The 24,609-nt window shown below is 54.9% G+C and overlaps 9 protein-coding genes across 9 annotated transcripts; 5 read left to right on the top strand and 4 right to left on the bottom strand.

Moving 5' to 3' along the window:
- Positions 1 to 148: 148 nt before the first annotated feature.
- EV422DRAFT_536831 (uncharacterized protein) lies at positions 149 to 1,960 on the bottom strand. The gene is made up of 7 exons (XM_053070866.1): positions 1,783 to 1,960; positions 1,568 to 1,700; positions 1,399 to 1,494; positions 1,173 to 1,325; positions 1,001 to 1,100; positions 870 to 931; positions 149 to 793 (listed from the first exon to the last, which is right to left on the bottom strand). The coding sequence occupies exons 2-7, from the start codon at positions 1,682 to 1,684 to the stop codon at positions 632 to 634; spliced, it is 690 nt and encodes a 229-aa protein (XP_052923734.1). The 5' UTR covers positions 1,685 to 1,700; positions 1,783 to 1,960; the 3' UTR covers positions 149 to 631.
- A 218-nt stretch (positions 1,961 to 2,178) lies between these two features.
- On the top strand, positions 2,179 to 5,167 carry EV422DRAFT_164939 (uncharacterized protein). The gene is made up of 6 exons (XM_053065032.1): positions 2,179 to 3,947; positions 4,011 to 4,135; positions 4,237 to 4,294; positions 4,358 to 4,615; positions 4,690 to 4,865; positions 4,946 to 5,167. The coding sequence occupies exons 1-6, from the start codon at positions 2,294 to 2,296 to the stop codon at positions 4,994 to 4,996; spliced, it is 2,322 nt and encodes a 773-aa protein (XP_052923733.1). The 5' UTR covers positions 2,179 to 2,293; the 3' UTR covers positions 4,997 to 5,167.
- A 23-nt stretch (positions 5,168 to 5,190) lies between these two features.
- Positions 5,191 to 6,429, bottom strand: EV422DRAFT_164895 (retinal maintenance-domain-containing protein). The gene is made up of 4 exons (XM_053065031.1): positions 6,149 to 6,429; positions 5,890 to 6,002; positions 5,701 to 5,822; positions 5,191 to 5,625 (listed from the first exon to the last, which is right to left on the bottom strand). The coding sequence occupies exons 1-4, from the start codon at positions 6,260 to 6,262 to the stop codon at positions 5,339 to 5,341; spliced, it is 636 nt and encodes a 211-aa protein (XP_052923732.1). The 5' UTR covers positions 6,263 to 6,429; the 3' UTR covers positions 5,191 to 5,338.
- EV422DRAFT_536819 (uncharacterized protein) lies at positions 6,424 to 7,641 on the top strand. The gene is made up of 3 exons (XM_053070865.1): positions 6,424 to 6,725; positions 6,780 to 6,939; positions 7,006 to 7,641. The coding sequence occupies exons 1-3, from the start codon at positions 6,705 to 6,707 to the stop codon at positions 7,182 to 7,184; spliced, it is 360 nt and encodes a 119-aa protein (XP_052923731.1). The 5' UTR covers positions 6,424 to 6,704; the 3' UTR covers positions 7,185 to 7,641.
- Positions 7,642 to 8,322: 681 nt separating this feature from the next.
- EV422DRAFT_569448 (mitochondrial 2-oxoglutarate dehydrogenase) lies at positions 8,323 to 12,116 on the top strand (the record flags this gene model as incomplete). The annotated part of the gene is made up of 7 exons (XM_053072766.1): positions 8,323 to 8,977; positions 9,055 to 9,470; positions 9,539 to 10,063; positions 10,135 to 10,318; positions 10,389 to 11,197; positions 11,279 to 11,773; positions 11,856 to 12,116. The coding sequence occupies 7 exons, from the start codon at positions 8,323 to 8,325 to the stop codon at positions 12,114 to 12,116; spliced, it is 3,345 nt and encodes a 1,114-aa protein (XP_052923730.1).
- Positions 12,117 to 12,809: 693 nt separating this feature from the next.
- On the bottom strand, positions 12,810 to 14,886 carry EV422DRAFT_559327 (RanGTP-binding protein-domain-containing protein). The gene is made up of 3 exons (XM_053071935.1): positions 14,549 to 14,886; positions 14,049 to 14,460; positions 12,810 to 13,971 (listed from the first exon to the last, which is right to left on the bottom strand). Exons 1-3 carry the CDS (start codon positions 14,745 to 14,747, stop codon positions 13,041 to 13,043), a joined length of 1,542 nt encoding a protein of 513 aa, XP_052923729.1. The 5' UTR covers positions 14,748 to 14,886; the 3' UTR covers positions 12,810 to 13,040.
- EV422DRAFT_164860 (uncharacterized protein) lies at positions 14,501 to 15,330 on the top strand. The gene has a single exon (XM_053065030.1). It carries the CDS (start codon positions 14,749 to 14,751, stop codon positions 15,166 to 15,168), a length of 420 nt encoding a protein of 139 aa, XP_052923728.1. The 5' UTR covers positions 14,501 to 14,748; the 3' UTR covers positions 15,169 to 15,330.
- Positions 15,331 to 18,799: 3,469 nt separating this feature from the next.
- Positions 18,800 to 21,820, bottom strand: EV422DRAFT_569446 (uncharacterized protein; the record flags this gene model as incomplete). The annotated part of the gene is made up of 1 exon (XM_053072765.1): positions 18,800 to 21,820. One exon carries the CDS (start codon positions 21,818 to 21,820, stop codon positions 18,800 to 18,802), a length of 3,021 nt encoding a protein of 1,006 aa, XP_052923727.1.
- A 236-nt stretch (positions 21,821 to 22,056) lies between these two features.
- Positions 22,057 to 23,697, top strand: EV422DRAFT_164845 (uncharacterized protein). The gene has a single exon (XM_053065029.1). The coding sequence runs from the start codon at positions 22,292 to 22,294 to the stop codon at positions 23,312 to 23,314; it is 1,023 nt and encodes a 340-aa protein (XP_052923726.1). The 5' UTR covers positions 22,057 to 22,291; the 3' UTR covers positions 23,315 to 23,697.
- The last annotated feature ends 912 nt before the right edge of the window (positions 23,698 to 24,609 follow it).

The raw sequence follows: 24,609 nt of genomic DNA, 5'->3' as shown, positions 1-24,609 counted from the left end.
CCAAAAGAAAAAGCTTCCAAAGTCCTTGCTTACATTAAGGTTTTGCATCCCACCCCCTACGAACTCACAACCACCCTCCCCAACCCTTTTCCCGCCCTCAACTCCGCCTCACTCCCCCCCGTCCCACCAGTCGCCCTCCCCCCCGCAACCCCACTCTCATCCAACGCCGTCCAAATCAACCTCGTCATCTGCTCCACCAACCCCTCATCCTTCACAATGCCCGTTATATTCCGAACCGTCACCTCCGGCGTCTGTTTGCCGGCGTTGAATTGCGCGACGTTGAAGGCAAATTTTTCAAAATCCGGGGGGGTTAGGCTGTTGCGGATGGAGCGGTAGAGGTGGGGGGCGTCGATTGTGTTTGTGGTTGCGTTTGGATTCTGAAGGCGCGGTTGGGGAGAGCCGTTGGGGAGGAGGGTTGTTGTTGTTCGAGGGGTTGTGTTGGTGAGTTTGGTGAGCTGGTCTGGGGGTGGGTGCGCTCGGTAGGAGGGTGCGTTTTTGACATCCCGCGCTGAGGGGTCTGGCCCCGAGACGCGGCGAGAGCTGGGGTTGGTGAAGGATGGGGTTTGGGGTTTTGTGGTGATTGATTTGGAAAAGCTCCTTTGTGGGGTGAATGTGGGGTTTTCTTCCGATGTTAACTTTTGAGGAGATGTGATGTTTGTGAGGAGAGGGTAGACGTTGCGCTTTCACGTGAAGCGGGATGTTCGATGCGTACCTTTGCCAGACTCGCGGCAGAGGACTCGTGGTTCCCGCTGACGTCCGCTGGTTTGAATATGGACGATTGCTCAAACAGCGACTGTGGAGATGACGGTGAGAAATGGACCGTGACCAAAATTACTACGAAATGAAGCCGAGAAATTAATGGATCGTACCAAGTCGTTCGCCCGTAAAGTGTCATCTAGCCCACACACCGATCCCGTATCATCTAGTCCATCTGAGGTACTTAAAGAGTATCAGTAAAGCTTTGTCCGCCGAGGATAATGCGGTAGGCGAGTGCACGTACTTATAGCCTCAGATAACCGCCGGTCATCGCTCACTCTATCCTCCAGTAAATCCGGCCCTTCGTCTGCCCTTGGGGCACTCTCGACCATAATAGCAATGGACTGTGTCGGAAGAGGCGAGCTGAGCATTGCAATTGTATCATAAAATCATGCGGAATCCAGAGCATTCAGTACCTGCCGGAACGACTCCAACTGCGAAACACTCTTCCTCAGCGCCGCATATCTCCCAATTAACGCGTTATGCGACTGGCCTAGCGCTTTCTTTTCTGATTTCAGCTGCGTGACTTCGCGGGTTAGGTCGCCGATGGTCGCTTCTAGCGATAATATCTGCATCATGGATTCATCAGCTCGCTTGCCGGTGCTTCATTGGCACATCGCGTTCGAGTATAAGTATACCGACCTGATTCCTCTGCGACGATACAACTTCCTCCAACTGCGAATGCTCGTTGCTTTTCCGCTCATAGCATCGAGATAAGGTTTCGATGCCTTCTCTGAACTGAATATTCGAAACATCTCATCAGCAACCCCGTCTCCCATTCACTGGCATGCAAATGAACAGGCTGACATACCAACTTATCCAGCTGTTCCCCGTCCTCTGTCGCGCGTGGCGGCGACCCTGGCGTTTTTATGACTCCTCTGTTGACGGAGTTCAGAAGATGGTCCTTTTTGAGTGGGGATGGAGGCATGATGGATAAGAGAGGACTGGTATAGTGTGAGAGCCACCGTTTGGGGTGGGTGGTCAGTGATGGGGCATCTTTGCCGGAAGACGGACAACGAGGCTCACCGTTCTACGCGTTTCTTTGATGCAAGCACACTTATCCCACCGGGGTGATGGCTAGCAGACACTGGAGAACCCGTGCCAATAGGAGGCAGGAAGGAGCGGCCGCCCGTTCGCGGAAGGTGAGAGAGGCCAGGGCGCTGGGTGGCGAGCGTTCCCGTGCGAGATGGCTTGGAACCGACGCAGAAGGGCGAGGGGGAGCAACGCGTCGTTCTCCTGCGATGACATTGCGTGTTGCTTTCCGCCCCTCGCACAGGACGAGAAACAACCACCCCGCAAACCGGCATCACCACCCATATGGCAACAGGCGCAGGGAGAGGACAAGAGTGTCGGCTGTTACTTGTAAGCACTCACACGGACGGGACTCGCTCGTCTGGAACGTCATCCCCCGTCGTGAAGCTCAGTTTCGAGCCCGACAGCACTCACGCACGACCCTTTTCGCGAAAAACTTCGAACCCACCCAAGCGACGAAACTGCATATAACAGAACCTATCAGAATAGAAAAAACGCAGCTTCCATGATGGCAGCCGGAATAACGCCCACCCGAAGCGACGTCCCCGCCAAAGCAACCCTCTTCGAAGAAGAATGCTGGGATGATATCGAAGTGCCAGCGGAAGGCCTGGACCATTCCTTCTACACCGAGTCACAAGGGGACCCACCGTCCGGCGGTGGCTCCCCCTCTGCGCTGGGTGACTTTTTGGATGGGGAAGGTGACGAGGATATGGTCTTTGGTGGGGAATACGCGTCGGCGTGGGCGGTGGGTGCCCAGACGGATAGCGTGCCTGAGACACAGGCCAAGCTTGCGCGGTCAGAGGGGAGTTTTCCTGAGCCGTCCGGGCACTTTTTTACGCGGCCAGATGATTCCGGGAAGGAGGAGTACCCTGATGAGCTGCCGGATTTTGGAGAAGATAGCGTCGATAGCAGAGATATGACCATGCATGCGCTCGCCCAACCACACCCAGCAGAGCCGGCTCAGATCGTCGGGACTATCCAACGCTTAACGCCAAAGTCAAAAGAGGTCATCCAGCGTGATGGTCCAATACATGCATGGATGGAGGAGACCACCGTAGCATGTCCAAATCCTACCACGATCACTCCAAGCGCAGAAGCTGCCGAACCCACACCATCAGCATCCCACACGGACAAACTGGAAGCAATGGACATCGACATGGATGACGACTTCGACCTCCCCACCGACATCACGACCCTCCGCCTCGCGGACCGCACGATCCACAAAGCGCCCGAAGCCGACATGACCGGCCACCTCGACAGCATCTGCGACGGCTGGAGCGATAGCCTGAGCGTGCACAAAGACCTGCCATCGTTGCGAATGCTGCACAGCCCGACCCCGAGCTCCACGGCAAGCATGATTGCGTCCGAGAGCGAGGAGGATGGGTTTGATGACCTGGAGTTTCCAGAGACGGTTGAGGCGCTGCGGTTGGGCACTTATCATCATAGTATGAGAGAGGAGATTGTTGAGCCGGATAAGGATGATGAGGATCCGTTGGAGGGGTTGTTGATTCCTGAGGAAGACACCCTGGACCCGGCAAGGCTGGGGAGGGCCGGGCTACAGATCCCTTCCACACCTGTTGCAACGACACCGCAAACCGTCTCCAACCATGCCCACCATCAACATCATCACCACCACCCAGCCCCGCAACCACCACGTCATCACTCCGACCCCCGCCCCCAATCCCAGACCCCCTCCCCCACCAAATCCACCACATCAACATCCAGCCTCGCCCGCACCCTCCCGTCCAAAATCCCCCGCATAATCCCCTCCCCGCTCCCCACCCGCCCGCCCCGCCTCTCCATCTCCACCCGCCTCTCCCACCCACCCACACCAACCGCCATCTCCCCCTCCGTAGGCCACATTCAACGCCTCACCTCCCACTACATAACCACCCGCCGGATGGGCAGCGACGCCAACACCGCGCCGTCGCGGTTACTGAGGAAACCGAAGAATAGTCCGATGTTTGGGGATGGGAGTGAGTTGGATGGGATTGAGGATCTGGTTGTGAGGGGGGAGGAGGGGAAGGGTGTGAGGAAGGCTGGGGGGCTTGTTGCGACGCCCGCGAAGGGAGAAAGGCAGAATGAGAATGTTGGGGGACGAGGCTCGCAGAAGAGGACGTTGTCGAAGGCTGGGTCGGCTGCTAGTTTGGTTTCTACTGGTAAGAGAACCCTCCCGGCCTGCAGATCCTGACCTTGAACGTGGGCTTCCGCAGACTGAATAGCCCGGATGATTGTAGATGAAAGGGAAAACCGGCGACCGTATACGTCCATACCGCCCGTGAATCATCGGCCAGCAAAGACCTTCTATGACCGTCGCGGGCCGCCGCCGCCGCCCGCACATAGGAAGGTACACCCTGTCCTCATATCTCGTCCTCGCGTGCGCCTTGTCGAGTCCAGACCACCCACAGCAGCCCCAGCTAAGACTTCCTTTGTTTCATTATCCTATAGCGACCGAAGAAGAAACCAATGCTGATCCGAAACCTGAACAACTCCGATACAGTCAAAGGTACCCCCCTTTCCTCCCCTCCCTCGCTCCCCATCGCACCCTTAACCCCACCCCCACCCCCAGTGGTCGGCAACATGGTCTACAATCCCCTCCTCCAAAAATGGGAGGGCAACGAATCCGCCCTTCTCGACTTCGACCGCACGGCCGCGACACCCACGCGCCCTGCGCTGATCACAAACGTCGGCGGGTACAAGATGCCGCAGACGGTCGGCGGGATGGTGTTTGACCCCGTGACGATGCGGTGGCTGGGGAATGAGGAGGAGGCGGATGTGTTTGGGGATTTGGCGGATGATGTGGCTTCGGTTCATGACAACGGGCTGGGTAAGATATTCCTTTCCCTGCATACATTCTTCCGGAATCCGTGTGTTATTAACTGATGGAATGTGTCGGTTTAGGCACGACATCAGACCGCTCCGAATTCGCCCTCCCCGCCTCCCTCCGCGAATCCCTGTGCATCGCCGAGGCGTCGCACAAGCTGTTTATGGCGAAATGGTACCCGCGCGCCGTGCTTGACAGCCAGAGGACGATGATGCGGGATACGTCCAAGACGCATCTTTATGAGATTCGTTCGGTGAGTTGGTTGAGGGGAGGGGAGGTGTGTGCGGGTGACACTGGAAGCTGATTGGGGTATGTTTTGGTTGTTTGGAACAGCATGCAAAGCCGGACAGGGAACGACGACGGAATTCAGCGATTTGGAGATGAATGTTTCCCCTGACTGTGTGCACGTGAAGGATGCACGCTTGACCCATGAAAGGCGGTCAAAGAGCTGGCTTCCACAATCCAAGAGGATCCCTTCCCTCCGCTTCCAATCCCCGCGTCTCGCCAGTCGTATGTAATGTATCTGCACCCTCTTTTGGGAGAAGACCCAACCTCTGTTCTTGCTTCCCTGGAAGTTTAAGCCAACTTTTGTGGGGACGGCAATCATTTCCTTGTATATGCTAATCCGATGATTGCCCGCCTACATCTAATCCTCGTTTTGTGCGCGAATATTATATCTTACTTTTGGTGCGTAATCCGTCTTCTATGTGCATTTTCAGCGCCCAGTCAGTGCCCGCCGCACACCCATTTCAACTTTGGCAATTGCCGCACGTCGGTCAGCGTCGCGGTCGTGTGCCATGAGCACTGGCAGCAGAACGCTACGGAGCCTGCGTGGGGGTAGCAAACCACAAAGTGGAGTGATGAGCGACGAGAACATCGCTTCCGGTACTGTTTTTCGGCACGGAATCGATGGGGCCTACCATCAGCCTCGCTCAACTTCTCCTGCATCCTCTCCACATCCGGCATGTTGTTCCGGAGGAAGAGGTAGTCCGTGTCGGGGGTCCATGTCGCATCTACGCACATAACAGCCTCAATGCATATCCCGCCCAACCCTACGTTCCGCTCCTCCCGCGCAAGGCGCAACACACCTGGAAATGCCAAACACCTAAAATCGCACTTGACACATCTTACGCGATTACACGACCGCGGAACGGATCCAACCGTTTGTCCGCGTTGTGTTGATGTGCCGCCGATATACAGCGTTGTGCATCTGACCAGAAATTCCATCGCATCAGCTGTGTATCTCCTCACGGCGCTGGAGAAGACAAACAGCTCACTTGGTCTTCGGCCCCAGAGACTCGGATGAACCCCTCGCTTCGCCGTGTCGAGGCCGCGGAGCAGATGTGTCTGGCTTGTCGAGCTCGTCTAATAGGTCGTCTACGTTGTACGTCTGTGTGGGAAATCGGCCTTTTCAGAACCATCGTACTGTCCTCGTCCTACGACGCGTGAAAACAGCAACGCCATCTGTGATGTCGAGCGCATGGTGAGTATTACGCCGAGGGCTAATACGACCAACGGTCCAGGCGTTCACCTTACGTTGTTTTCTGCTGCGAGTGGGTGTTTGCCGGAGCGGTGGGAGTCGCCGTCGTGGGAAAGCGAGGCGATGAGGTGATCTAGGTCGTCATCTTGGGAGTGGATGGACGCGTTCATTTATGTGATGGGGGGGCTTGAGGACTTTGAGGCACAGCCGTTGGTGCTAGGAGAGATCGCAGGTGTGTTCCAGCTTTCTGAAGGAATGTGGGTTGAGGCTGAAATGTCCGTCGTGCCATGGAGCCATCCGAGTCCGACAAAACCTCCAAAACTGACGCGCTTGCTCCCTGTCGGGATTTGGCATGGACAACGCACGAATAACTCTGGAGACCTGGAGACGGTTTCTCTTCCTGTTCCACATGACTATTATGACGAGTTCTATAACCCGAAAGCTTTGATCAACTGGATAGTACGTACGATTGGCGTCATCCTTTAGGATAGCTAACGCTATCCACTCCAGGGCCCAAAAAGTCTACTCTTCGAGACCTTCGTCTGCAGCGAGTCCGCGCTTGATGAGCACCTCCAACTCCTGCTGTATCTCGAAGCGCATCGGCATGTACACATGAAACTAAAGTCTATCAAGGTAAGGTACTGTCCCATTCGGGCCGTGTCCATCTAAACTGACGTGTTGTCGCAGCTCTGCGTGCCCGCCCCATGTGCTGCCTTCGCGACGCCGGGGGCGGCAGTACACAATGGAGAAGCCGTTACGCATGTGGATATGATGTACGAAGGCCTCCAGGGTAACTCGTTCGCGATGCAGTTAAGGTCGCTAGTGCGAAGGGATGTCGGGCCGAATGGTACGTCCGCATGAACGTCACAAGCCGTTCCCTGCTTCCTTGTTCTGATTGATCACTGAATCTCAGGCCGCTTGATAGGGAATCGGCAGCGGACGCAAAGTTACACGCAGGCAGGGCTCGTAACCGTCTCTGATGTCTTCGAATGGACTGAAACAGGAGGCAGGGCATTCCAAACCGACGTCCCACCATGGGCAGTCATGATTACCCGGACAAACGGCTATGTGAGGACGGTGGGGAGGTCTTGATGGACATCAAAAAGGTCGCCGAAGGGTTTCGGAAGATGACTCGTGATGAAGCCTAGAAGTTTGGACTTCAATGTGGAGCTTTGTGGTGTTTTGGACGATCTGCTGGGACTTTGGCGGTCAGCGTGGAAATCAGCAATTCTCAGCGTAGAATCAAGTGCATTCCTGTGTCGGAGTGTCATCGTCCGGAGGCCTGAGCGAATGTCATCCACTTCCTTGGCATTTGTCATCTGGCGCTGGGACAGGAAGCCAAGACTGCATCTGGCCGGGGACGCCCTTCAGGAAGATTGGCCTCCAAGCATCTCAATCGGACGCAAAATCCTCCTTGAGCTCTTCACTGTCCCCACATTGCATGGTGCTACTGTAAGTACATGAACATACTTTGACAAGCGACTGTCGAATGCCTTGACAACGCAAGTTCCGACGATGTGTCATGAGACTGTCCACTATTCCTCCTCGGGACCAGAGCGGCAACGCACATGGAGTGGGACGCATTTTTTTTGCATGAATCTGCGCGCTGAGGCGTGGGCTAACCCTAACCCGTGCACAATGGAAATCAAATGACGCTCTGGGTGATGTTGCTAAGCCAGCGAGCTCCTTCGACAATGGGCCATGCGCGCAAGAAGCCTTGCGCTGGCTGGGAATTTTCACTTTCCAAGTTGAACGAAGCCTTTACAGCAGCGGCGACTGTACAAACACACATCTAGCCTCATACGCACTGCTCTTTTCGTGTACAAGCACTTGCCTTTGAGCTAACTCGCAGGTTTCTGTGTGTACTACAACACTCATTCCGCTGCAGCAATTGTACATATGCTGCCACCCACATATTGAAGGTAAGTGTTGCGAGGCGTGGGAACGCGATGGGTGATATGGGTGTCCTACTGGACGAGGGCCGCCGACCGCCAAACTGGACCATTCGGGGGCACGGAGGCAGAGGGTGAGGAGCTTGGAGCAGCGGCTCGTCACAGATGAAGGAAATAGTTGGAGATCCTCAGATGGAAGGATGGAGGAATGACGTCGTCTATATCGAGTCCCAAATCTTGAGCTTCACAGTTCGTACCAGACCCGACTGATTCTGTCAATCACTCTTACAGACAACCTACCTTAACGTTACCTTACTGGTTACAACCCTATCGGCAATATGTTCCATTCACGGTCAACATTACGGGCCGTGAGCGCCGCATCGCGCAGGGCGTCGCACGCCGTGCAGAAATGCCAAACTGCCGTCCTACCAAAACCTTTCGCCGCCAGGCAGTTCTCTGCCGCCATCGCCACACGACAGGCTTCTCCGTTGTCTCATGAGACATTCCTGAACGGCCCGTCTGGGACGTACGTTGAAGAAATGTACGAAGCTTGGCAAAAGGACCCAAAATCTGTCCACTTGTCGTGGCAAGTATATTTCCGGAATCTCGCCGCGGGGGGAAAGACACCCGCTTTCTCGCCGCCTCCCACCATCATTCCATCCGCCGAGATCGAGGGCTACCAAAGCGACTCCTCATTCACCGCTGGCGACAAAATTCCCGCTGGCGAGATTATGGACCACATGAAAGTGCAGCTGCTCGTGCGCGCCTATCAAATCCGTGGTCACCATCTCGCAAAGATCGACCCCTTGGAGATCAAAGTTGCCGACGAGGCGAAAGCCCCAGAATTGAGCCATACCCACTACGGATTTACGGACGCTGATTTGGACCGTAAATTCTATCTCGGTTCCGGAATCCTGCCTGGTTTCCTGGCTCAGGAAGGGAAAGAGAACCTGACTTTGCGCGAGATTATCGACCGACTGCAGAAGACGTACTGTGAGTACTGAGAAAGGATGTCATGAACGTCACTTTCTCATCGATGGGTAGTATGCTAATCATCCATCTGCTGATAGGCGGACCCATCGGTATCGAATATGGTCACATACCCGACCGTGAAAAGTGCGACTGGCTCAGGCAAAGATTCGAAGTGCCAGTCAAGTACAACTACACCAAGGAGCAGAAGATGATGATCCTGGACCGGTTAATGTGGTCTGACCATTTCGAGCGTTTCGTTGCTCAAAAATACCCCACGGAGAAGCGTTTCGGTCTGGAAGGGTGTGAGAGTTTGATTCCTGGAATGAAAAGCTTGATTGACCGATCTGTGGAGCACGGCGTCAGCTCCGTTGTCATGGGTATGCCCCATCGTGGACGTCTGAACGTTTTGTCCAATGTTGTCCGGAAGGAGAACGCATCTATCTTTGCCGAGTTCTCGCACAGTGCGGAGGACACGGTTGAGGGATCCGGGGACGTCAAGTACCACTTGGGCATGGTAAGGAAATCGGAAATGCAGAGTGCCTTCTTATTTTCACGGTATTTACCGATCATCTCGTCCCTCAGAACTACATGCGTCCCACCCCATCTGGCAAGACGGTCCACCTCTCTCTCGCTGCGAACCCGTCCCACCTGGAAGCCGTCAACCCCGTCGTGGAAGGCAAAGTCCGCGCTCTGCAATACTACCAGAACGACGTAAAGGAACACAGCAAAGCTATGGCTGTCCTAATGCACGGAGACGCCGCTTTCGCCGGTCAGGGTGTTGTCTATGAAACCATCGGAATGGCTGACCTTCCCGCATACGCCACCGGCGGCACGGTCCACGTCGTCGTCAACAACCAAGTTGGATTCACCACTGACCCCAGGTTCGCGCGTTCCACGCCTTACTGCTCTGATGTTGCTAAGACGGTCAATGCTCCCATCTTACACGTCAATGGAGACGATGTTGAGGCTGTGGTTTTCTCTATGGAGCTTGCGGCGGAGTGGAGGCACAAGTATAAGAAGGACGTTGTTATCGACATTGTGTGTTACCGAAAGTATGGACACAATGAAATCGACCAGCCTAGCTTTACTCAACCCTTGATGTACAAGGTATGCCCGTGTGCTCACCATGATTCCCGTGGTCTTTGGTAAAGTGCTGACCCTGCTGTGATCATTTACAGAAAATCGCCGGCATGACCCCCGTCCTCGACAAGTATATTGCGCAACTCTTGGCCGAAGGGTCGGTCACGCAGGAGGAAGTCGACGCCATGAAGAAGCGTGTCTGGGGAATCCTGCAGGACAACTACAAGGCCAGTGAGAACTACCAGGGCAGCTCAAAGGAATGGCAATCAAGTTCCTGGTCAGGTAAGAGTGTGGCTGCTGAACTCCAAGTCCTTTGTTATTTTCCTGGGTCTCACCAACGTGGGTGATGTAGGTTTCAAAGCTCCCGCCGAGCTAGCCAAGGAGACGGTCCCACCAAAGCCGACCGGTGTGGATCTCGACCTTCTCCGCTACATCGGAAACACGGGCGCCAGCTACCCGTCCGATTTCACGGTGCACCCCAACTTGGGCAAAATTCTCAAGCAGCGTCAAAAGTCCGTCACTGAGGGTGAAGGTATCGACTGGGCGACCGCCGAGTCCATGGCGTTCGGCACACTGCTGGCTGAAAACCAGCACGTCCGCCTCAGTGGGCAGGATGTGGAGCGTGGAACCTTCTCGCAACGTCACGCCCTCTTGAACGACCAGCAAACCGAAAAGACCTACGTCCCCTTGAACCACCTGGTTGCAGGCGACGTCGTCCCCTCGCAAAGCAACTTCACTGTCTGCAACTCCTCCCTCTCCGAGTTCGGATGCCTCGGGTTCGAGCTGGGTTACTCCATGGTCAGCCCGCACCAGCTCGTTATCTGGGAAGCCCAGTTCGGAGACTTCGCCAACAACGCCCAATGTATCATCGATCAGTTCATTGTCTCTGGCGAGCAGAAATGGCTGCAGCGCACGGGTCTGACCCTCCTCCTGCCCCACGGTTACGATGGTCAGGGACCCGAACACTCGTCGGCTAGGGTGGAGCGGTTCTTGCAGATGGTTGATGAGGATCCGTACACTATGCCTACGTTGGAAGGCACTGGACGGGACAGCTACGCCAGGCAACATCAGGACTGTAATATCCAAGTTGTGTACCCGACTGTACCGGCCAACTACTTCCATGCGCTGAGGAGACAGGTTCACAGGGAGTTCCGTAAGCCGGTATGTGCCCGTGCACGGACTATGGCTTTCTTCCATTCTTTTGGCTTTCGAGTGTTGAGCTAACTTAACGTCTCTCCATAGCTGGTAGTCCTCGAATCCAAATCTCTCCTCCGCCACCCCCTCGCCAAATCTTCCATCCACGAAATGACCGAAGGCACATACTTCCAGCGCGTCATCCCCGAAGTCCTTCACGAGAACCCCTTCAAGGAACTCGACATCACCGAACCCCGCGCCGCCAACAACATCGAACCCCGCATCCCGCTTGCCCTTCGCTCGACCGAGTTCCAGCTCGCCCCGCCCCGCGAGATCAAGTCCGTCATCTTCTGCAGCGGGCAGGTGTACTACCTTCTGTACCGCGCGCGTGAGCTGAACCAGCTGCGCGATGTGGCGATTGTGAGGTTGGAGCAGATCACGCCGTTCCCGTTCTGGGAGGTGAAGGCTGTCGTGGACAATTATGAGAATTTGGAGGAGGTGGTGTGGTGTCAGGAGGAGAGCTTCAACTCTGGGTCGTGGTCGTTTGTAGAGCCGAGGTTGGAGACGGCTGTTAGGGAGACGGAGTGGTTTAAGAGTGGGAAGGTATGTTGTCTTATCTTCGGTCTTCCGATTTTGCATGTCGATGTCCCAAAATATGAGCTAACCACACCCGTCATCCCCACAGGGCAAAGCATGGGCCGAAAAGCTCGACGCAACGCGCACCCCCGGCGGCCTCGAAAACGGCCGCAACGGCGGCAAAGGCGCCTCCATCCGCGGCGGTCGCTTGATCCGCTACGCCGGACGCGACCCCTCCGCCGCCCCAGCCACGGGTCTGAAGAAGCAGCACGTGTTTGAGGAACGCATGCTCGTCTCAGAGGCCTTGTTGAATGGGAAGCTGGTTAAGCCCGCGACGATCGAGAGTGGGATTCCCAAGTTTTATAACTAGGAATGGTGTGGCACTCCGTTGCGTCTCGACCCGCGAACATTCATACATCGGATGGGAAGCCTAGGTGGAAGCTGCGGCTTTTGTGACCTCCCCAGTCCTATCCCTATTCTCTCATGCTTTTGATACTCTTCCTCTTGTTCTTTTCATTTACTTTCCTTTTGCTCTGTTTTTCGTACTCATAATATTCTCGGATCCATGTTACATGTTACATTTCTGTGGTCCTGTGCGCTTTTTCGATATTTGGGTGATGTTCTCATGTGAATGGACGTGTCTTACGATCAGCCGGTGGTAGTAAGTATTTCTATTGACAGGTTTACCTTGACAAGAAACCCGTCGATTTCCTCCCGCAACCGTCAGGAAACCGGACAGCGCCGGAACCCAAGAAATGCGTTCTATTCTGACTCGAGAGTTTCTTCCCCGTGCCCCTTTCTCGCTCCTTTCGGAATTTGCTCATATCTGTTCAGGAGGGAAATCGAGGGGAAGGTTATGGTCCCGTTCAGGTGCAAACGCGTGCTGAGGTAATCAAAGGGCAATGTAGTAAAGTCCGAAACCGTGTCCGGTCTCAATCCCAACATTCATTCTAGAATCCTAGTCATGCCCAATCGGTTTGCTGGGAAGAGTCTCAGCTTCTCAGGCAAGAGTAGTAGCTGTGTTAGTAGCTGTAAAATGTACAAGTAGAAGAGGTTCCAAGAAAAAACACAACGTAAATGGGGACCGCACCTAGCCCTCACTATCAATGGATGTAGGAATGATACCGAGGACCCTGGGTATATATTTTGGGACACCAGATGATGAAGAAGAATCAGGATGCGTTACAGTGGTTACAGGGAGAGATCACGGGTATATAATGCTTGGCAACTGTGTGCAGGAAAGTGACATCTCTTGTTAAAGGGGTAGCTAAATCTGCCCAATCTGAGAATAATACTACGACGACTCCCCACCGGCCTTCCTCAACCTCTCCACAAACGTGTCTCCAAGCAACGTACGACCCCCGCCCGCCTTCCGCGCTAACGGGCTATCCTGCCCCGAGTGTCGTCGCGGCGGTTGTTGACTTGACATGCCACCTGTACCGTTACCGCCGACCGCGCCGTCATCTCCCCCGCGCGACGACCTTCGCACCTCGTTGGCGAGGTAGAGGTTGAGTTTCTCGTCGGATACTTCGAGGTGAGATCGTTGTTCAGAGACTTCGAGGGTGGCGAGACGGAGGATGTATTCTAGGACGCTGAGGTGGACGCGTTCTGGGGGTGGCGTGGTGGTGGTGGTGGTGGTGGCATCATTTGCCGATTTTGGGTTTGATGGTTTTGTGGGCGACCCTGTGTCGGTGTGTTCCTCTGCGTCTTCATCACTGTCGCTGAGATCGCTGTCCGAGTCCGGCTTGTGATGCGAGTCGTCGTGGAAGAGCTCCAAGGCAAGGTACTCGGCACCCGCCCGCTCTTTTGCTCGCACCGGCGTGTTACTCCCACCAGATGCGTCCCCCGCTCCCACCACAGGGACAGCGTCCGAATCTAGCTTGACGACCAATACGGGGGACTTTGCATCGATGTTGAGGAGAAGGCCCGACCGGGAGTAATACAACTTCTTCAGATCCGTTACCGAGATCCTGTTGACGCGTCCAGGAATAACATCAGTCATTTTACACTTGGACACGTCGACGCCTTCGTGGTACCGCCCGTCGTTAAGATCTTCCGTGATGACAAGGTTGTATGCTATCCATGATGTTTTGGTCCTTGAGGCGGTTGCGCTGATGCGTTGTACTGTTACAGTGGCTTTGGCGAAGTCTTCACGCCATGTAAAGTCGGAGAGACCCTTGGCGCGGGCGGATGATTGGAAGAGCGAATAGACGCGAACTGGGAATCTGGAGAGCAGGAAAGACGTTTTGGTCATTACATTTCTTGAGAATATGGTCAACTTGCTCCTCGATGGAGTACATACGGGCTTCCAACTTGAACAGGATCCGGCGGCTGCGTGGGTCCAAACTGCGAATGCGCCACAAACCGTCCACTCGCCAGCGCAACAGCAGTCGACGCCTGCAACAGCCTGCCTGGCGACGTACTCCCACCTAACCCTCCCCCCAAGCTCGCTCCCGAGTTCTGCAGCGCCAATTGCAGGAACGGCACAAGGTTGTCGATGGTCTTGAGCACCTCCTCAACGTCTTTCAGAACTTCCGCGGCAAACTCCTTTTGTTGGTCGGCTCCGCCCTGCTCGCCATTGGTGCTATCTGCGGTGTCGATCTGCACGCGCTCGCCGAGTTTGCGCAGACGCTTCTTCAGCTCTCCTGACAGGTGCAGGATGCCTTCGAGGGAGGTGTTCCCTTTCGCAGCAAGAATTTCACAGGTGTCTATCGCTGCAAACCCATCGTGAGTGTCAGTGGTCAGAGACGAGGCCCGACGGGAATCAGAATGAGATGACCAGACCCGGCATTTGAAACTTACCTGGGGTAACAATAGACAGTTTTATCTGCAATACATTCTGCAAGCTGACCAACTGCTTATGCAGCGATGATTTATCGGCCGTGGTGCGCTGCACAAACCCGGAGATTTGGCGGACGGCCACGCCTTGGGCGTAGGAGAATGCCGCTTTGGAGACAAGCGAAGCGCCGGATATGGCAAGGGTCGCGAACAGCTGATCCATTATGGTCTCCCTACTGTGTTACCAGATCGTTCTTATGTTTTCCCACGTGAGGGGAATCAGGGGATGCCCAAAGGACTTTGGGTCGTTCGGAGATGGGCCTTCACAGAATTCAAGGCTTTCAAACGGCGAGACGCGTTCTTGGACGGCTTGTCTTCGATCTCGAGCCCGACTCCTGCCCGGGACTGAAGAGACTCCCGGACAAGACAAGCACCGCCAGGCACCTTACGCCGTGGTCCCCCGTCCTCATTTATACTCAAGTTTCCAAAGAATCATGCCGAAATGCACGAGTACGGGCCATCTACTGACAAGGAGCTCTCAAACTTATACACAGACATGCGCCCGCGCAAAGCACGTACAGAGTAGGTATCTCGCATACCCAACCACTAAGCCACGGAACCCCCTCCCGGACCCGGCACAATGACCTACCGCACTCTCCTAACGAGATGAGAGCATGGTACGCACTGGGGCGGCCGTCAATCCCGAGTGTTGGTCGTTCGGACTCTTTCCGGACGCGGAAATTCCTCAATTCGGACATTATGTCAGCGTGAGTGTCGACTGAGTGTCGACGCGTCGTTCTCACAACCCCTATTTGGAGGACAGCACATAACCGTTAGCGTACTGATCTCAGATAGAGACCGGGAAACACGGTTGTCTGCATCCAGAGATGAGCTGAGGCTTCGGGTTTCCCTACTTGAACAATGCCTCAGCGACCTCTTCCATATCGTCTCCACCTTCATCGTTGTTATCAGTAGAGGCAGCCCATTTGAAGAACAATTTCTATGCCTTTCCCAATGAAGAAGCGTTGAGGTTCCTGTGCGCAAGGCAATTAAGGCTGGAACCAGAAAGCCGGAGTTGGCTTTCGACGGAGTTAGGATGTGCATCATTGGGTCGGTGTCATCTCATCGCATTACACCTACAGCCTTCATGCAAGAAAGCGAGTTGAGATCAATGTCAGAGGCATGCGCCGTGGACAGGCCGACATGCTTAGCCTACAGAGTCTTGTTTTCGAAAAGGAAAATGCAGCCAGTATCTGCAAATCTATTACGGAGAGGACCAGTGCCGCCGCAAAGCAAGCGTCCCATGACAACCAGGGTGTCCCTGAAAAGCGGACATGTGCCTCACCATATGCCGTCTCCCGCTTCTCACCCACCGGGCACGAACAGCTCAGGGGTGGGAACTTTCAGACTGACAACTGACTTGTAAGTGGCGGGGTGAGGAGATAGTATCCGTCTCACGAACGCACTCAAGAGACAATGCAAATCTGTCCAAGCTGAACTTGGCTTGAGTCTCATTGCATGCTTTTCTTTGAGTTGGAACTCAGGGCTCCCCCCGGGAACTCCCCGCAACCCCAAGGAAGTTGAGCTGTTCTATGGCTGCAAAGCAGACAGAGCCCTACCGTCATCGCATGGCGTCCCGCTGGGGGGAAACGCGCAGGGCTCATATGACCAGCGGCCACGACGCGTGCCGCATCTGACCGACAGTGACTCTTCTTCACTTGCCGTTCCCTTCATTCCCTTCTTATTGTGTCCACCACTTCAAAGACCATTTCACAGACATCTTCCCCATCCGTGCGAAATTTTCTTTGGCCAGCTGGGGATACATGCAACCATCTCACGCTTGAACTGGTAATGCTGTGAGTGCCTGCGGCTGATGAGTTGCAATCTCTAGCTCCACATGCGGGTTAACCCTAACCCCCTCCTGACATTCCTCTAAGGCAGAGACTGTCCACTGGCTTCCAGGCAATGTGCACTAGTAAGGATAACAGCATTGCAGGGGCTTTGCAGCCATAGCAATCAGCCCACCTACGGCGGCTACCAATCCAACAATCGGGAAGCTCGTTCAACGCGTCACGAACGCGTCAAGAGGTCCTGGTCATTCGGACACGTGCGAGGTTCGGACATAAGCAGCGCGTTGCTAACGCGTCGTGGTTCCCAGCTTTCCTGCCCAATTCCCAACTTTCCCAACTTCCCTGCCCTTCCGTCAGTTGTGGAGCGCCGATCGTCTGTTCGATCGTTTGTTACCTGGGGTGGAAATACAGCATAGCCGCAGATGCTCGATGCGTCGTCCCTACCCTGGCTGGCCTGATCCGGGCTCACACCGGAGAACACTCAATCTTTTCCGGACGTAGGTCGCAAGTGATTTGTGAATTGAAACGCGACTGATAAAGAAGGCTGCTACATCGGGCAAGGGCATATACACATCATGCCAGCCACCTCAATGCGTGAGCGTATCAGTCTCTTCAGTCAAATGAAACTTGCAAGCAGCACCGCCAAAATTCAGGATAGGACATCCAAAATTGCGATGTAACTAAATAACGCGTCACGAACACGTCACGCTACGTCTTTCGGCCGTCACAAGCGAAGAATCCAACGCACGCTCATGAATAAGGCCTTAGAGGGAAACCCACATCACCACCGTCGCAACGGGTCGATCTCTCAAAGATTCCAGGAATCTCCCATCCGTTGCCCAAACACGAAAAACGGAGTTCGGAAAAATCCCACGTGAAGTCCAGACCTGAGAAAGCGCGTACCTAACGCGTGCTGGGTTTCACAGTGAACAGAGTCCGCCAAACAGAACGGCGCGCGGGGATCGCCGCACAACTCCAGGGCCGGCTGCAACTGCCGGGAGCAAGAGCCCACGCGAACTCGAGTTTGGGAAGGGACTCCCCCATTGACACGCGCCCTGCGATGGGGTCGGGTAGGTTGGGGGGCACGCGCAGCTGCATGTAGATCGTGTCTGACAGCCTGGAGCCACATCGCTCCCCTTTCCGTTTGGGTAAAGACTGCTGAGCAGCACCGCGGATACTCGAGCCCGGACGCTGCTGTATGGACGCGTACAAGGGAGATTGATACGGTGAAAGAAGGGCTCGACCCCTCCCATCCCCGACGTCGAACATGGAGGGCGTCACTTAGGCTTGAGCAGAAAGACACGAGCTCCACGCGTTCTGGATTCGTTCAGGGATGGTCATTCGGACATAGCCAAGGTTCGGACATGAGGAAACGCGTCGAGGACGACGTGCGGGTCTGCCGTAAGGGCCCATCGTCCCTCAACGGGGGCTGGTGGCGGGTGAGCATGCGACGCAGAAGTTACATTCTATCCCTTGCCACATGTACACAGGGCTTGCCCGATCTGGGACCTGTCCATAACGTAAGACAGTATACCGGAATCCCATCTGTCCCTCTCCTCACAGCTGGCCCGACCCGGGCCTGAGGGTTTGTGAAAATCTTAGCACGAATTAGATCGAAGACGTCTCCATGCGTTCCTACTTTCGGTGTGGCCCCGACGCGGTCCTAATCACTGGGTTCAGCAAAGCACAGAACCCCCCGAATCCCCAACATACTTCGCTTCGGTTCCCATTCCGAACGCGGAAGGGGCCTGGATATGTCGGACCTGCGCGCAGCTGGCACACCATGTTCCGCAGTTTACGGAACATATTATCCTCGCGATGTGAGCGCTCCAGATGCTCTTCTGTTCCCGGTGCAGAAGGGAACTTGTGCACGTTTCGGATATTTGCAGTATGGAACGCGTCGCGAACGCGTCAAAGCTACGAACCGGTCCATACACTTGTCCGGCACCCCCAGGCATGAATCTGAACTGAGCACGTCAGGTGGGGTCGGCAAGCCCAATGATCCATCAAAAGCCGCAGAAAAGGTGCGCCCGGACAAAGGAGCAAGACTGGAAACGTTTCAGGATCAGCAACGCCAAAAAGGAAGTTTGAGGAAAAAAATACATGATGTTAGTGTACACCACCCCTCCCCCACTAAACTCAAAAGAAATCCCCGAAAACGCTCCCAAACCAGAAAAAAAAAATACACATACATAAAGAAAACCCTCTTTACGTCAAACCCAAACACGTCAAGAAAAACAAGAAATGTTCATCCCGGATATATATATATATATATATATATATATATATGAGTTGTATGAAATGAGGCTACAATTACTTAAATACGAATATCCCGCATGACGCCACGCCGTCGGTTTGTTCCTACGCCCATGCGCCAGCATCATCCTACGCCAAAAAAAAAAAGAAACCACAGTTACACCCTTTCTTACTTCCTCTCCATCCCCGCGTCCTTGACTTTTTTACTCTTCTTCGCCTTCCCTTTAAGCCCCCAAAACCCATGCCTGCTCTTCCTCCGTTCCCTCCCCACCGCGCCTTGCACCCCGACCACCGTCAAGCGTTTCGCTGATCTGGTCGATTTCGTCGATTTTGTTCTCATTGGCTGCTCTGGGGAGTCGGGGAATGGTAACGGTGGGGTTGTTGGGAGGGGTGGGAGGGGTGAGGTCGGGGGTGCACGGAGCGGTGAGGATGTGCTTGAACTTGTCGTTGAGGTGCGGGGTATGTGGACTGCGAGGGGTGGGGTGGGTGTGATGTTAAGGTGGAATTTTGGAACGGTCTGGGTTGAGAGTGTGAGTGTTGTGGAGGTCGAGGCTGGTGTGATGCGGAGTTCGACGATGGTGTCTCCGAGGGGTGGCATCCATCCCATTGTGGGTGTTACTGTTATCGATGCGGGGTGCTCGGACCATGCATATGGGACGATGGCGTTTTCCGTGTTGTGGAGGGTGACGAGGTACCGTGTCACCTCCCCTTGTGCGCCGTCGAACGGTAAGGCTATATCGTACCGCTTTACGCCGGCTTCGGTCTCATTCCCGGTCGGGACACCAGTCCATTCATGCTCGACCAATACATCCCCCTCGCCCACTTTAAACACATTCCCAACCTCCACACCCGCGACATCCACAGTCTGGATACCTTCATCCCCACTGCCCCCGCTATCATCCCCCTCGACGAAGCTGTAAATCGACAACCTACTCCGGGATGGGCTGGGTGTTTGCGAGATACCCAGAGCGCGGGCGGGGCTGGAGGAGCTGCTGCTTGATGGTCTAGTCGGGGAGACTGAGGTGGACGGAAATGCAGACGATGAAGCTTCGTTCGGTGAGGGAGGGCGGGACAAAGGAGGCGGTGTCGTAGAACTCGACTCCCTGTTTCCGTCTATCGAATCAGCGGCGGGGGTTGGGGTATCGTCGATATACGTCTGGGAGGAAGTCCTCCGACTCCTCACACTCTGCGAATCGGCGGCATCATCGTACCACGCCGCGATATCACCCAACAGGTTGTCCAGCTTCGCCATGCCCGCGACCGCAACCGCGTTCGCATGGGCATGCTGCTGGTCCGCTGCATCGTTCCCCATCGACCTATCGAACTCTGCGTCCTCGGCATGCCGACCCTCCGCCGCATCCGCGCTTCGCTCAGACGTATAGTCCCTCAACAACGTTTCGTACAATGTCGAGATGGATGAGGCGCTCGTGGTCCGTCTGGAGGGCGCAAAAGACACGTTTTCCTCACTTTCGCGTAAAGAGCGGGACAGGCTGCCGAAGATGTCGCGGTCATCGTCTGAGGGTGATCGTGCGGAGGTCGGGGATGGAAGCGCTGCGCCGTCAGCGGCTAGGTTGAGGACACCGAGTCGGGAGCGGGAGGTGAAGGCCGAGTGAGTGGATGAATCAGATTCGCGTCGGCCTAAGAGGTGGGAGTAGGCGCCGCTTTCTGACCCCTCGAAATCACCTACAGAGCTAGCGCTGGATGGGAGGAAGGTGTTGATGGGGGTGAGGTCGTGGTAAAGCGCGCTGGAGTAGGAGGATCGCGCGCTTTGGTCGTCCTCTTCGGTCTCCTCGCGGATGTCCTCTGGCATGACTGTTAGGGTCAACCGCTTGGCGACGCTGCGGCGATGGAGGAGGGTCTCGAGGGACGTCGCGGTGGAGGTGCGGTCTCGACGACCGCGGAGAAGGAAACCGGCGTTGCTGTATAAGGAGCGGCGGGGATCGTAGCGTGCTTGGTCGGAAGATTGTTTGGCTTCCGATGATGTTTCACTTGCCGTATCATCTGCCTTCTTGCCACTTTCGGCATCCGATTGCAAACCATCGGCCCCCGCCTGTGAAAACACTCTTCCGACCCGCTTGAACCGCTTCCGTTGCCGTTTCGAAGGGCTTGCTTTCACAGACTGCGCGTCCGCTTCTGGTAACGATGGCGGTACGGTGCTGAAAACACTGTCCGCATCGGTGTAGATGGATCCCCAGGAGGCACGACGGATGGCGCGCGCATAAAAGCTTTCTTCTGGTTCGGTGTCATCATCGATCTCAATGTCCTCCTGATCGGAAGCCGAGGATGAACTGATCCACTCTTCATTCTCCTCGACGTTCTGACCTTCTTGGCGGCGGTCAGAGTCCCCCTCATGTGTGGCGGGATTGCTTTTGGACGGAAATGATTCGCGAACGTCGTCTACCAACTGGAGCGTTCGCGGATCAGCTGAGTCAGAGTGACGCCTCGGCGGAATGGAATCGTTCGAAGATGACCTAGTGTGCGTAGGTTTGACCTCCATTGAGGCGGCCTTGACATCCAATATCGCAGCAGCTTCTTCCTTGGCTTCAGAGAGAAGTTCGTCAAGCTCCTCCATTGTCATCTCCGCTTCGGACGTTTCGTGGTCGCTTTCTGCTTTTTGTACCGGTTGGAGTTCTTCCTTCGCATTCTCGCTCCCACTTTGAACACTAGCAACGAATTGATTTGCCTCATTTTCAACCGGTTTGTCGACATCTTCTCCAACCTTCTCAGAGTGTTTCGATGAAGATTTACTGATAACACTCAGGCGTCTCGTCACCTCCTCATCCAACACCAACAAATTCAGCTCAGTCCCCTCCAACAACGGCGCCGACCTCAAATCGCTCAACGAAAGCGATGTCCTCAGCCGCGTCTGACTGAGAGGCAGCTGCGTCTCGCTGGCGCCCTTCTGTCCCAACTTGTTCAGGTCATGCAGACTTGTGCGATGGGATAGTCGTTTGAAGCTGTTTCGCCAGACTTTTTTGAGGAAGCTGGCGGGTGTTTTCGAGGGCTTCTTTTCTGGGGTGTGGGTCAAGTCGTTGAGGGAGGGGCGTGAGGTGGAGAGACGTTCGCGGGCGGGTAGCTTTCCGGCGGTGGAATTGGAGCGTAGTGGTGAGGAGATTTTGGTTGACGGTGCCGGGTACTTTCCCGCCGTCGAGTGGGACCGCAGCGGCGAGGTCGTTGTGGGTGACGGCATTGTTGGTATATGGGTATCTCAAGAGAACGAGGTGTGTGAATTCCTATGAGCCAGTGCGACGTGGACTCCCACGCTGCGTTATCTGTACGGGCCCAAGAGTTCCCAGGAAATCGAACAACCCTCTACGAAGAGACACCCTGGGAAAGATCGCGGACCACAACCACACTGACCGACGGACCCTTGCGGTAGGTGGGCTCTTTTGGTTTTCGCCCGTTGCCGATATTTACGAACAAAGCGGGAAACCGGCAGGACCCCTCAATAAAAAAGGCCAAGAGAAAAAGGGGCTCTCTGTGTGCGAGCGGGCTTGACAATTGACAGCCAGGGGAGGGGGTGTCTGACCAATGTGGGATTTTTTAGGCAGCAGGCGGGACGGGAAAGTGTGGGGGGGAAAGAAGCGGGGGGCTGATGTCCCATGCTTTATCACAAGTTGTATAGTTGTACAGTATACGGTACGATATAGTTGGGGCCTCCATGGATGAGCGCCAGGAATTGACATCACCCACAGGCAAGAAGGCCCTTTTGGGCTCCGTTGAAGATGCGGCGGCCTTTGACGAGAGAATCGGAGAGATGCCCGCCGTGGATGGATGGATGTGTTGCTATTCCTTCCGGCGGCCGATTTCCTCCGGATCCCGACTGTGCCACCAAACTGACGCATCCCGACGCGCGTTTCTGCTGCGCTTTCAGATCAATGGTCTCCACAAATACTGCAGTCAAGGTTACCACGAGCTACCGCAACATCACTTCAACCTTCTTGCTTCCATCCCTCACGGACACAAAACGAGAGGACTCCACACAAGAGAGGTACCACCTTTGCTTTGGCAGCTGTCTTACTCACCGAAACACCCGGCAGACATGCTCCCGCTCTGCCCGACTCCAAATTACCTTCGCAGCTATCTGCGCTCGACGGAGAGGCTTGTACGGCTCCCGATCTTCCCAACCTCGAAATACCTTCGCAGTCGTCATCTCGCGACAGCATATTTCGATATGCTGCGCAATCACGACGTCGACACCCGTAGCACCTACCGCCGCATGTCTCTTGAGCAGAGAATTGCGCTTTTCGGTGCGGTGCTCCCTAATATGCAAGTTTCCTTTGTGCAAAAAACGAATGAGGCGTTGCGGCGAATCCTCGCACCCCCCATTGCCGAACGCGCAGCCAGAATTCGCATGGCAAGTGGTGACAACCCAGACGCAGCGAAACCGCACCCGGCAACGGAACGAAGTGCACAGTCCGCGAGGGAGAGCGACGGACGGCGGATTGTTATTCCGGAACCACACGAAACATCACTGTCCGTCGCGTGCGCTTTAGGGCGAATTCTTGATAGCGCACAAGTGCCGTACGCCATCGGCGGCGCCCTATCTTTTGGTTTTTGGGCAGTTCCCCGAACGACTTTCGCCGTTGATTTCAACTATTTTACCGTCCCTGACGATGCCGGCCAAATGCTCAAAGCAATCGAAGAGCATGCACCAATAACTGATGAGTACGGCGTAGTTTGAAATCTACGGCCATTCCGTGTGACGGGCCGATTATTCGTTTCTGGTGGAAAGGAACCAAAATCGAGGCGTTCGGTCCAACTATACCTGTATTTTCCCAACAAGCCCTCGAACGTGCTCGGAGAGTGAACGTACACGGCACCTCTCTCTCGGTGCTCTCCGCTGAAGCGATCGCCGTCTTCAAATTGATTTTTGGCCGCCCGAAAGACTGGGTGGACTTGCAGGCGCTTATCGACTCAAACCCTGATCTGGACAAGCAGTACATTCGTGATACAATCCTCATGATCTTTGACGACAACCCGGAACTTCCCGCAATCGTCTTTCGTTGGGATGAGATTGCGCAGCATGGACCGGTAATGAGGATGTAGCCCCGTGGCCACGGAAAATGTAGAGCAGTTTCGGAACAATTGTGCACTCCCTCTAAGACAAGTGTTTTGTCCGCAACCGTGTCTTGGACCTTCCCCCCGATCGAACATTCTTTGCAGTTATTGCAGGGTTTGAGAGTATGGTTTGTACAAGGGCACGCATTAAAAAAACAAGGGCACCCACGGGGCCAGCGGTGAAAAGCATCATCCGCACAAACTCTCAAAAAGAGCAGTCACATCGCGCATCGCACATGCACTCAGTAGTCGATCCGGGAGGATCTTGCCATTCAAGCCTCCAATTCAGCAGGTGAGAGCGATGGCATCCTCTATGACGCTGTCGAGAAGCCATTCGACGTTGTAGCGTACCTCCTCAACCACGGCTGCCGGGTACCAACCAGGAGCGTCACGACCACGATGGATTCACTGTACATTTTCGCGTACAACGAGGACTGATCTTAGGACGCTCCCCCCTTCCCTCGGCAGTCAGATGCCCGTCGTGAAGACGGTTTGCTATCTTACTCAGGGCAAAAACTAACGCAAGTCGCCCAGACACAGAATGAACCGAGCAAAGCGCTGCAAACGCATACGGCAAGACGATCCCTACGTACGCAGAGCTGGAAGCAAACGGAGTCTTGCGTCTCACTCCAGTATCGTAGCATGACGTTAGGAAGCGATGTCTTGGTAGAATGATACCGAACCGGAAGCCTTGCACTGCTGAAATCATCGATCTGAAAGAGGGATTTCCGTGGCTCTATAGCGTTATAGCTCGAACAATTGAGTATCGGCTGTAATATGTCATCGCAGGCTAGTAGAGGTCATCCGAGACCCTCCCGGGATTTCTACTGATGTTGCTATGTTGATATCATATCCTACTTGACACATGATCTGACACTCCCGGGCCTTCCTAGGCTTTCGCTTAGGCGAAGGCAAGTT

This window comes from Fimicolochytrium jonesii (assembly GCF_025526975.1).
Source record: "Fimicolochytrium jonesii strain JEL569 chromosome Unknown EV422scaffold_20, whole genome shotgun sequence".
NCBI lineage: Eukaryota > Fungi > Chytridiomycota > Chytridiomycetes > Spizellomycetales > Powellomycetaceae > Fimicolochytrium > Fimicolochytrium jonesii.
Note: the sequence above shows the minus strand (reverse complement) of the source record. Positions and strands in the feature narration are given on the sequence as shown.